This window comes from Octodon degus, unplaced genomic scaffold, assembly GCF_000260255.1.
Source record: "Octodon degus isolate 3935 unplaced genomic scaffold, OctDeg1.0 scaffold00002, whole genome shotgun sequence".
Classification (NCBI taxonomy): Eukaryota; Metazoa; Chordata; class Mammalia; order Rodentia; family Octodontidae; genus Octodon; species Octodon degus.
This window is the reverse complement of record NW_004524578.1, coordinates 27368962-27380155: the sequence shown is the minus strand read 5'-3', so window position 1 is coordinate 27380155 and position 11194 is coordinate 27368962. Positions and strand designations below refer to the sequence as shown.

Genomic DNA, 11194 nt, shown 5'->3' with positions numbered 1-11194 from the left:
ATATATATATATACATATATACCAAATTACACATTCTATACATGTACTTCTGTACCAATACCTTAAGTATATCACCACATGCACAAAAATACAGATCATAAATGAGATTTATGAGAAATAGGAAAAGACGTCCTGACGCTGTGCCCCCTGCCCCCTGCCTCCGCCCCCCATTCCTGTCAGTGTATCCCACACAGGGGTGATGGGATGCGGGGGTGGCTGGTGTGCAGAGGGGCTTGCTAGATGGGGGCACCTGGGCCTGCCAGGAACCACGTTTGCCATTTGTCACCTCAGAGTCCTCCATGGGTGCTCAAGTGAGGGCTACCTCAGAGGGATGGCCCAGCCACTGCCATCCTCGTATCAGAGGGTGTCCTCTTGGGGTCAGGTAGGTAGAAAGTCAACGTTAAAAAAGTGTTATGTTGTGAAGCCTTCACCCACACAACGGCTGTCCATGCACTTAGCATGTTAAAATATCTTTTGCCATAACACTCATGAGTGCTGGCGGGCTATTTGGGAAAGGTGGACCCTGCCAATCTGGGGTCTGGCTTGTGGCTGTTTCTGCCTGGGTCGACCCGAGGAGCTGGAAGAGCAACAGGCGGGTGAGCTTTAAGAGGGCAAAGGTGGCACTGGGTGTTATAAGCTGGGCGGGTCCTGAGTACCCGTGACCAAGCCTCAGTTAAATGAGTGGCAGAGATCTGCGGTCTCCTCTGTGGCCAGGCACTGGCTGAGATCCCGAAGGACTCAGATGTTGTTGTTAGCCCCTCTTTGTAGCTTACAGTCTTATCTAAGCCAGAGAGAAGCCTGCTTCAGGTTCTGCCATTAGTGGACAGTAAAGAATGCCAGATGTTCTGACCCTGGGTAGGACTGACACTAACCACTGTGCTCTCCTACCTCCTGCTCCATCAGCTGTTCTCCTCTTTTCTTAGTGTGCAATTCTTAGTCAAACTCTCCTTTATATCACTGAATGAAGAAGTAAGTAGGGAGTTGTTTGCATCTTAGGAGGAACACTGGTATCCAACCGCAGCCCTTGGGAAAGGCTGGAAAGCCTGGGCAAGAAGGGAGAGCTGGGGGTCCATGCCAGCCCATCCATTTTCCCACCACCCCAGAGCCACAAGTACCTCAGGCGCACAGCCTGGCACCTGGTCAGGGCATGCTGGGCCTCAGCGTGTCTGCCCTGGTGCAGGCCTCGGGCTGTGGCCTCCAGCATGCTGAGCTTTTCCACCTGTGCCTCCAGGCGCTGCTCAAGCCTCTTGCACTGGCGCAGGAGCACCTCCACCTCGGCTGGGGAGTCCTGGGGGGAGCAGGAGTCTGCCAGTGTCCTGCTCACCCCTCCCCCACGGAGCCACTGTCCTGCTCATAGTCATGCTCAAGTCCCTCAAGGCTGTTTCTGGCTTTAGCACAGTGACTCCTGGACATGAGTGGTGCTGGGAAGGGTTGGGCCAGGCTCCAGGGAAGACACAGCTTTCCTGCCCTCTTCTCTGTGGCCAGCAGAATGACATGGGTCCCTAAGTATTTGCTGAGTTCTCTGAGAGACACACTTATCTTTAGTGGGCTTGGTATAGTGGTGGGAAGAAAGAGACCCTACTCCAGGCCCACGAGAGGTGCTTAGGACCAACAAGGAAGTGACTCCTGTGACAGCTATGCTGGGGCGGGGGTGACCCTGGCCTGCCAGGCTCAGGCAGCCCTACCAGTCTCAGTGTTGCCTCTCAGCCTGCCTTGTGCACCCCCTACTTCTGATGAACACCTACCCCCATCTCCTCGCTGGCCAGGGAGGCTTCCTCGTTGCAGAACTCCCGCTCTGCCTTCTCCACAGAGCTCAGGCACAGCTGGTCAGAAAAGGAAGGTGAGAGGAAAGCCAGCAGAGGGTCCCGTCACTGCCAACCAGTGGCCTGCTCCATGACAAGTCTACAGTAGACCAGACTTGTGGGGAAGCCCCCTGCATGGCAGCCTCTGGTGATGCCTTGACCTGGGGCTGTTCAGGCTGCACAAGCCCCAGCGTGGGTCAGGATGGGAACAAAGGGTGGCACCGACCTGCAGCTCTATCGCCTGCTGTAGCTGCCCCTGGTGCTCCTGCCAGGCCCCTTGCAGGCTGTTCAGCTCTTGGTCTAAGGCAGCCAGGGCCTGGTGAATAGTGGGGGCTGATGGGTGCCCAGTGGCAAGCAGCTGTTGCCCGGTGCTTCGGGCCAGGTTGATGCTGTCTCTCCGGCCATCCAGCTCATCCTGGAACAGAGCTGGGCTTGGATTCCTGGAGGCATTAATGCCTGCCAGGGCTATAGGAAAGGTGGGGAGAGATGGGGGAGGGCCTTGTGTGGGACAAAAGAAGATGGAGGAGAGCAGGAGTGAGGAAGGAGTGCAGTGGGAAGGTGAGGTCCACAAAGGCCCAGGGTCCCTGCAGCTCACCTTGCATGCCTGATGCTCCTCCAACATGCACCAGGATACTTCATGACTCCAGGGAGAGCGCTGGTTGTTCACCTCAGCCCGCAGCTGCTGGGCCCAGAGCAGCAGTTCTTGCAGTAGCACCTTGAGCTTCTGCACTTGGTGCTCAGCTTCCAGGGACTCCCTCCTGCCCACAGGGTTCATCAGCTAGTCCCAGGGCCACTGAGCTCCTCTTTCCTCATGCCCACCTGTGTCATCTCCTGTCTCTTAGTCCCCAAAGCAAAAAAAGGCTCAAGGGCTGAGAATTAACAGGCTGCAAGTTAATGGGTTGAGAATGAACAACATGATAATTAATGGGATGCCACTGGTGAACCCCTCATGGAACAGACCAGAATCTCAGGGGAAAACAAGGGTCTGTGGGGAGAAGGAAGACTGATACATTGCAGAAGATGGGCCAGGGAGGGAGCAAGGCCCAAGGGGCTCATACCACTTCTGCACCCTGCTCTGGAGCTGACACCAGCTGTCCATCATCTCTCGCTGCTTGTGACTGAGGCCATGGTCTGTCCCAGGGTTTGTCTGGCAGAGACAGCTCACCTTGTGCTGGAGGGACTAGTGGGGGCACTAGGATCAGAGACTGGCAGGGAGGGCTTGGGCTGGGAAGGCCCCTGGCCTGTGCCTCTCTGGATCCTGAAGCCTGCTTTGCCTGCTTCTGCTTCCTTTAGAGCAGTGGTGGCGAACCAATGGCATGTGCGCCACTGCAGGCTATATATATCATTGAAAGCTCTGAAAGGCTCACCATCACTGTCCCACAGGAAGTACCCAGGGCTAGGTCCAACTCCCCCCAGCTCCACACCTCCACTTGTGCCTGGATGAGGCCCACTTCCTGCTCCAGCACCGCCTCTTTCCACAGCAACCTCTGCACGCTCTCCAGCTCTTCCCTGCCCTCCAAGGTCTGGATCATGGCACCCTGAGGGGTGGGAATGGGCTGTTACAGTGTGGCCTTTGCTTTTGGGCTCCCTCACTGGCCCCAGGGTGGCAACATGGAAAGCAAGCATCCAGCATGAGTCCTTGCCTGCTGCCCTCCGTGGGGCTCAGCAGGGCCAGGCCCCAGACAGAGCACCTTCCTCTGTGGAGGTGGAAGAGTCTGAGGAGGGCCTTGGGCAGGTTTCCTTTCAGGTAAGAGTCTTGTGCATGTAGTACTGCCTAGCATTTTCTCTTTTGACTCCCATCTCTTTGGAGAGACTCAGAAGAATAGGAGTGATATACTTAGAGGCCTGGGCCTGGCTGGGTGAGGGCAGAAACCGGAGTAGAAGAAGTGGGTAGGCCCAGAACAGGGTACCCTCGGCTTCACTCAAGGCTTCTCTGCCTGTGCATGACTCTGGTTCCACCTCAGGCAGGTTTCAGGCTATGTTTTCCTCTGTGGAGGCTGACACCCATCTGGGGTAGGCTCTCTTTGGGATTTGGTTTTGCTTGAGGCCCAGAAGAAGAGAGTGAGCTCTCGCCTACAGACCCACAGCAACCCTGGGGAGCAAAGAAGAGGTAGGCTGGCTTCCCAGCCCAAAAGGGAGGTTTCCACAGTGTGCCACTGAGCCCTCACCAGAGGCGGCCCCCAACAGGACTGACCTCTGTGTACTTGCTGAGAAAAGGTGTGTGAGGGGTACGTTCTGCTCCCCTGGCTAATGGCGCACAAGGCAGCCCCACTGCTTACCTTCTCCTCAATCCGCCTAGTGACATCATCCAGCTCGCTGGACAACATGTGGATCTGCAGGGTGCCTTCAAGCTGTCGCTGGTACTGGAGCAAGTTGCCTTGAAAATTCCCCCACCTGGCCAAGGGGTGGTGGTGACCCGTGTGCCTGAGGTTATCTCCCACCCCCTTCCTTCCCAGTCTGGTACTAGCCTGTGGTTGAGCTGGCTTTGCCGCTGGCAAACAATCTTGGCTTCCTCAGGGTCCAGGTTCTTGAGCTGCAGTGACAGGCCACTGATGCTCCTGATGTAGGTGGTACCTATAGTGTCCTACAGAGGAGCTGCAGGTAAGGGCGCTGGTGCCACCTGCACATAGTCCCTTCTTGGCACTGCAGCTGGCACTCGGGGGTAGCAACAGCATGTGAGGATACAAGGGGAACAACTGTCCTTCCTGCAGTAGGTGCGGAGGGCGCACTCCCAGGTACAGCATGCGAGTTAGCTTGAAGCCCAAGTCTCTTAGGCCAAGGAATGTGCTCCTCAAGGGGAGGGTGGCACATGCTCACTGGCAGAAATTTGACGGGGACTGGGACTGGAAATTGAATCCAGGAGCTTTATCATACACCCCGCTATTTATTTATTTATTTATTTATTTATTTATTTATTTATTTTGAGACAGGTTCTCATCAAGTTGCTAAATTGCCTGTGCTAAGCTTGAATTTATAGGCTCTTTTCAGCCTCCCAGATTATACTTATTATTATTTATAGGCTCTGTTCAGCCTCCTAGGATTATAAGCATTCAGCACCATGCCTGGCAAACAGATACTTGTTAAACTCAAATGCAGCTTATTGGGATAAGAGAAGAAAAGCGAGGTTGGGGTGATTTGAGCTCCAGTCTCCTGTGGTTTGGGTTTGTCACACACAGAACTGGGCTGTGGCTACCACTGGGAGGGCTTACAGGCTCCCTGGGGAGGGCAGCCCCACAAGGTGAGCAGTGCGGGTTGCAGGCTTCTGGCCCTTTGCACTTGTACAGCTGAGCTTTCTGAAGCGCTTCCCATGAAGTGTCTCATCCCAGATAGGCAGGGACGGGTGTTTCTCTCCTTTCATAGGTGCTAGAGCAGAGCTCAGAGGCTGGCATGGCTCATTTATGGCAGGGCTAGGACTTAGGCCAAGCTCCCTTCCTGATGTAATGCCTGGTACAGACTCTACACAGTTCCACTACTAACACTGCAGCTTTTAAAACCCCATCCTTACTTATATATCAAGAGGACAGGGGTGGGACACGACCCCTAACATCTGCTGTGAATACAGTTTCCAAATTTCTTCCCTTCATACTACAAAGGAAAAGCAGGTTTCCGGTGTATTTTGGGGGAGATGGTGTAAGAAGGAGCTGCTAGGACACTACAAGTAATCAGAAGCATACTGATTACTATGCTCAGGCACATATACCATTTTTTAAAATAACAACAGATGTATGAAAAATTGCAAAAGTAGTACAGAGAGGTTCCTTGTACTCTTCCCCTCACTTCTCATGTGACAGCAACATCTCACATAACAGAGAGGGCTGCTTAAGCAGTAAGGGCAGAGCGGACCCTTGAGCCCACCCATGGCCCCAGAGCCCCCATGTCCATGACACCGAGCCACGCTTCCCGAGGAGGTGCTGTGCCCACCGTGGTGCCTTGAAACTTGTGGAGCCACTGGCAGAGCTGCAGGCAGTGCTTGAGGTCCTGGCCTACCTCACCAACGTTCACTGTCTCCTCCTGCAGAGGCCAAGGGAGGGAAGGGGAGGCCAGCACTCAGCGCTGGCCCTGGGCACACAACCCCTGGGGCAGTGTTGCAGCAGATGGAGGCTTTGGGGCTTCCTCCCAGGACACCCTTCTGCTAGGGGGCCAGAGAATGCAGGTCTGGGCTCCTTCCCTCCCTACCTCAGTCCCTAGCTGGTCCCCACCTTCTCCTGGATCCAGGCTTCTGCGAGGTCTGCTTTCTGCAGGAATTCCAGGAAGTTGCGCTTGTTCTCCAGCTCCTGGCCCCGCATGGCCATTGCCTGCCGCAGCTTCTCCCTACTCTCCTGCAGTGCCTGCAGCCTCTTGGAGACCTCTCCTATCCGAGGGTGTCTCTGAGTCAAGAGAGCCTCACCTTGCTGGGAAAAGAGGGGACACAGGAAGCTTGCCTTCACTGTCTCCCTCCTGACACCATCCCCCTTGCCCATCCTGGAGTCTGCACTTAGGGTAGGCTAAGGCCGAGGCCTGTCATTACCTTGGCAACAGGTTTCAGGGCCTGCTCAAGGGCCTGGACCTCGGCCTGGAAGGCCTGGTGTTTCTGCAGGCACTTCCAGTTATCTTTCAGGTCTCCAGGAGGGACTGGCTCTCTCAGCTGCTGGATCCGCTCCTCGGCCCAGTCCTCGGCCTGACAGGGGTGGGAATGAGAGTCTATGTTGCTCGCCTCCCAGCTCCCCGCAACCAAACCTTGGTTTTTTCATTCACAGGTATGAAAACCATCAAGAAAGTGGCTTAAGGGGAAAGCACCAGTCAGGGAGAGCCTTCAGACCTGAGTGGCAGCCCTGGCAAAGCTGGAGATCAGCAGAGAGGTGTGCAGGGCACATTCCCGACTTTGTGCCAGCTCCTTGACCCGAGCCTGCCAGTTCAGCACACCGTGAAGCAAGTCCTGTCCCCTGGGGCCTGGGAGCGCCTTGAACTGCTCACACAGAGCGGTCACCTGTGGGGCAGGGGCAGGGCCGGTGCCCAGGGCTCAATGCCTTCTTCAAGGAAACTCCAGCCCTGCATGGCCTCAGGCCCACCAGCTTTCTCCACATCTGAACTATTCTCTGGTGACCATATGCTTTGGCTCGATCTCAGCATCCATGACCGTCCCTCAGTGTGGCCACCCCACCCTCGGTCTCCTCAAGCCACATGGACACCCAGGTGCCTAAGCTCCACAGGCATGAGTGCTGCCTCTGGGACGCACCTAGCACCCACGTGCCCATGCAGGACTCTTCCTACCCCTGACGCTCTGACCCCGGACTGAGGCCATGAAGTTCCAAGTCTGTTACCTTCTTGTCCTGGGCAGTCAGCACCTTCTGGAAGACCACATGCTTGTGGATCAACTGCTCTACCTCTTCCACTGAGTTTCCCAGGGTGCTGGTTTCCAGGGACACCTGGATTAGAAAAAGTCAGAGCCCCTCTCTGTATCTGCCTGGGCTGAGGCATTATCTCTGGGCACTGGGGAGAAGAAAGAGACCTGTGGTGGGGTTCACTGCATGTGGGCAGAGGGGCCCAGGTGGGGGCCAGTGGACCACAGCCTCTGCACATAGGGGATGGCCAGTATGACTAGCCTCAGCCAACATTCTTAGGGCTTGGTCTATGGGCTGGTAGAGGCCTAGGCACCCAGTACCACTCTGGCCACTATGGCCTCCATGCCCTAGATCAGAGGAAACAACAGAAATCCAGGAAGAAAGGGCTAGAGAGAGGAGTCTGGGGAGACCTGCCTCCTGGGCTGAGAGGGTCTTCTCCAGGAGGCCACACTGGCTGAGAAGGTGCTGTTCCTGCTGCATAGCCTGTAGCCTCTCTTGCTTCTGGGCCCAGGCCTGGAACATCTGGTCACACTCCTCCTGTAGGGCTTGAAGTCCATCCTGGACCTGGGATAAGCATGTGTGGGGCAGGGCTAAAGCCAGGTGTACAGGGGTAGGGGCCGGGGGCAGGGCTAGAGACAAGGAAGACTTCACGGGCAAGGTGGATGTGGACCAAGGGAAAGCTTGTGAGAAGCCAGCATGGCACAGGAACCAGGGGCTGGGCAGGCTGGGTCAGGTGGGAGTAGGCTGGGGGCACCAGGAAAGGGGCCACCTCCTTGCTGGGTGTCCCTGCAGTCAGAAGGGCCTGCCACCCCAGCTGGGTGGCCTGCTGCCGTCGCTCCTCCCAGGCCTCCAGCTCTGCCCTCAGCTGTTGGTAGGCGATGAGCATGAGTGGGCCACTGCTGGGCTCCCAGGGGCCTTCCTCTGCCTGCAGTCCCCGACGAATGTCAGCTGCCCAGGAGGTATAGTCCTGCACCTGTCCCAGAGATGAAGAGCAGGGTGAGGACTGCATGTGGAAGGAACCAGGAACAGCCACAACTGCAGCCACCCGCTCCACAGAGGCAAGGCCATGGGGTCTCGTGGCCTGGTTTCTCTGTTTCCAGCCAACCCACTTCTCCCGGGTCTATGAAACTCCTATGGAGGCCAGACCCTCACTGAGACTGCCTGCACCATGGTGCTCACTGCCATCCTGAAAGCAGGCCTTCCTGCGTCTCCTCTCTGCCATGTCTGTGAGGGGGCGGCAGCTGAACAAACAGCTGGCTGAGGGGGAGAAAGAATCCCAACTCTTTGGGGCCACCTTTGCCTCTGCAGCCTTCGCTCTACCCGACATCTTCCTGCTCACCAGCCTCCAAGGTGCCAACCCAGCCCTACATCTGTCTCCTGTCCATGTGCGGATGATCACACAGCATTAGGGCTGGAGGGACCCAGCTCGTGCACCAAGTATGTGACCATGTCTTCCAAACTATAGGCTCTTGAGCAAAGGGTGACAACCTAGGGTGCAGTGGCCCTGCTCAGACTGCAACAGAGTAGCAGATGAGGGTTTCTAAACTATTGTCTGTTCAGTGTTGCAGTTTGAGCCTCAGTGGTCCATCAGGCTTTGGGATATCCTGTACCCCACAGCAAGGCTCGCATCCTGGTCTGATCCTTCGGGGCCTTAAGCCCATATCCTTAGGCAGGTGGGCTCCATGAGGGGAGCAATTGCATCTTCCAGAGCTTCCCTTCCCTCTGCACCCACAGCTCTAGCAGGGAGCTGAACACAGATGTTGAACAGACACTGACTGATCTAGTGAGTATTGGATCATCTAGTCTCCAGCTATGAACTTTCCTATGCTGTTGTCACTGTTCGGCACTGCCTGGGCACCACATAGGAGCCTGTCACTCACCTGAGCTGGTGCTGACCCAAACCCTAGGAGTCCAACCACACTCCCTCTGGGCTACCTCTGAGCAGGCTCACTGACATCTAGATGGGCTCATGTTCTGTTCCTCCTGTTCATACTTGTTTTCCCTCTAGAATAGGGGGCCTCAGTGCATGCTCACGTATATCTGCACATGTGCATACAAGCATGTACACACACATGCACACGTATGCTCTTCAAAGGGGAAGGTGCCCTCACCATGGCATGGAAGCGAGCCATGAGGCATGCCCGCTCCAGCTGGGTCCTACGCCAGTCCATGCGTAGCTGCAGGGCCTCCAAGGCCTGTGTCACAGCTTGCTGCCTCTGCCACACTGCATGGGCCAGAGGCCCTGGATGTAGCTTCTGTACCCTGCTTCCAGCCTCTAGCAGTTCCTGCATCTGGCATCAGGGAGGGGACAGGGAAGAAGGTGCTGTCCTAACAGAGGCTGAAGGGCCAACCACCCAAGATGTAGCCCTCACATGGGAAAGCAGGGCCTCCCTGGGCTACCTACTGCTGTGCCCAACAGGTCCACCAGGATGCCAAGGGAGAAGGGGAGACATAGAGCGCCAGGTACCAGCTGAGGGCACCCGCAGGGGCCTGACTGGGAGGCAGTCAGCTCCACACCTGGTGCTCAGTGCCCAGAAGCTCACGCTCCAGTGCCTCGTGAGATCTCAGCTGGGCCTCCGCCACACGCAGGTCCTGGGCCACATCACTGGGGAGGCTTGAGGCTTTCTCCTGAGGGTAGGGCCATGGGATGAGGGACAGGGGACAGGGCACTGGGCCTGGGAAGGACACACTTCTAGAAAGACCCCCTTCCTCACCCGAGCTCACACCTGGACATGGGTGAGGGCCCCCAGCAGGTCTCTGTGAACTTTGAGGGTGGTCTCTGCATCTCTGAGCAGGCGGCCTCGGGCCTGGGTCAGCTCCCACAACTCCAACCAGGCAGTCCTGCCCCCAGCACGAGAGAGCAGTAGGGAGGGCTCGGGCGCAGCCAGCTTGGGTCCCCCTCCCTTGCCAGACCTGGTCACCCTGCCCCAGACTCCTGAACGGTTCTCGGCCTTCTTTAGCCTCTGGCCCTTCCTGCAAACATTTCTCTCTCTAGGTCTCTGGACAGACCTTTGCTGCTGTAATGCCCAGGCTTAACTGACCTCTGCTTTGTGATGCTCTTGCATCTCCTGGGTCCTTGGTATTTTGATCAGATTACAAAGGCCTTCAGGGCCGAGGCCACATTCCCCCATTCTTCATTTACTTAGCAAACTGGTTGAGGATCAGGACCAGAGCCTGCCTCAAGGGTGATTATAGAAACACAGTGCAGAAGGGGCAGAGGAAAGGGGGACGCGGTTGCTGAGGGAGTCGATGGGAAGGCCCCTCCCTGGCCCATGGTGTCCCCAGACTTGGCCCCTGGCACTCACTGCAGCTCCTGCTGCTTCTGGCGGGCCTTGGCGGCAGCACTCTGCCCACACTCCTGCAAGCTCTCTGCCAGCTGCTGGCAAGTGGCTACCTGCTGGCTGCCCACCTCCACCTGGTGCTGAAAGTTTGCAAACTTGGCGCGGAGGTCCTGAGAAGAGAGCAGAGTGGGTGACAGGGTGGGCCTAGCAGTCAGACAGTGAACAGCCTGGGGAGCAAGGGACCTCAGGGACCCATAGAACAAAGCGGGGCTGGATGGCCATAGCCGGTGCACTCTACCCTGATGGCTCCATCCACCCCAGCAGGGGCACTGGCCTCCACCAGCACTTGCTCAGTGTCCTCCCTGCCCCAGCCCCTCACCAGCACGTGCTCATAGTCCTCTCCCAGGCACTCCACTCTGGTGGCCGCCTGCTTCTGGCTCGCTAGCCAACTCTGCAGGTCCTCAGCCTCCCTCATGAACTCATGTAGCCGCAGCATCCCCTCTAACTTCCGGCCCCTGTGGTGACAGTACATGGTTCCCCAGAAGTTAGCTGTCACCCCTTGAGGACAGGCCAACTGAAGGGCCAATCTGAAGGATAGGGTTATTTATGGTCTTTGCCCAAGCATGCAGCTTGGGGCTCGGGGACAAGGAGACACAGGAAGACCAGGGGAAGCCAATGGGGAGGCTGTGGACATGGAGAAGAAGTGGATAGCTGGGAGCTGGGCCCTCCCTGAAGACTTGGAAAAGGAAAGAGGTAAAGAAGTAAGTCATACCCAGCAAGAGAAAGGTTC

The 11194-nt window shown here is 56.6% G+C and overlaps 1 protein-coding gene across 1 annotated transcript in view; it reads right to left on the bottom strand.

Annotated features, from left to right (window-relative positions):
• Sptbn5 (spectrin beta, non-erythrocytic 5) overlaps positions 1 to 11194 on the bottom strand; it is a 39661-nt gene that overhangs the window by 9558 nt on the left and 18909 nt on the right. The window contains exons 29-48 of the mRNA XM_023712614.1: positions 10784 to 10919; positions 10429 to 10574; positions 9850 to 9964; positions 9641 to 9751; positions 9235 to 9414; positions 7893 to 8096; positions 7538 to 7687; positions 7103 to 7207; positions 6601 to 6768; positions 6310 to 6459; positions 6002 to 6193; positions 5715 to 5813; positions 4271 to 4386; positions 4082 to 4196; positions 3227 to 3340; positions 2861 to 2982; positions 2398 to 2560; positions 2029 to 2217; positions 1746 to 1823; positions 1116 to 1288 (exon numbers count right to left, since the gene is read on the bottom strand). Coding sequence (XP_023568382.1) covers positions 1116 to 1288; positions 1746 to 1823; positions 2029 to 2217; positions 2398 to 2560; positions 2861 to 2982; positions 3227 to 3340; positions 4082 to 4196; positions 4271 to 4386; positions 5715 to 5813; positions 6002 to 6193; positions 6310 to 6459; positions 6601 to 6768; positions 7103 to 7207; positions 7538 to 7687; positions 7893 to 8096; positions 9235 to 9414; positions 9641 to 9751; positions 9850 to 9964; positions 10429 to 10574; positions 10784 to 10919 — 2826 coding nt within the window. The remainder of the gene's footprint in view (positions 1 to 1115; positions 1289 to 1745; positions 1824 to 2028; positions 2218 to 2397; positions 2561 to 2860; positions 2983 to 3226; positions 3341 to 4081; positions 4197 to 4270; positions 4387 to 5714; positions 5814 to 6001; positions 6194 to 6309; positions 6460 to 6600; positions 6769 to 7102; positions 7208 to 7537; positions 7688 to 7892; positions 8097 to 9234; positions 9415 to 9640; positions 9752 to 9849; positions 9965 to 10428; positions 10575 to 10783; positions 10920 to 11194) is intronic.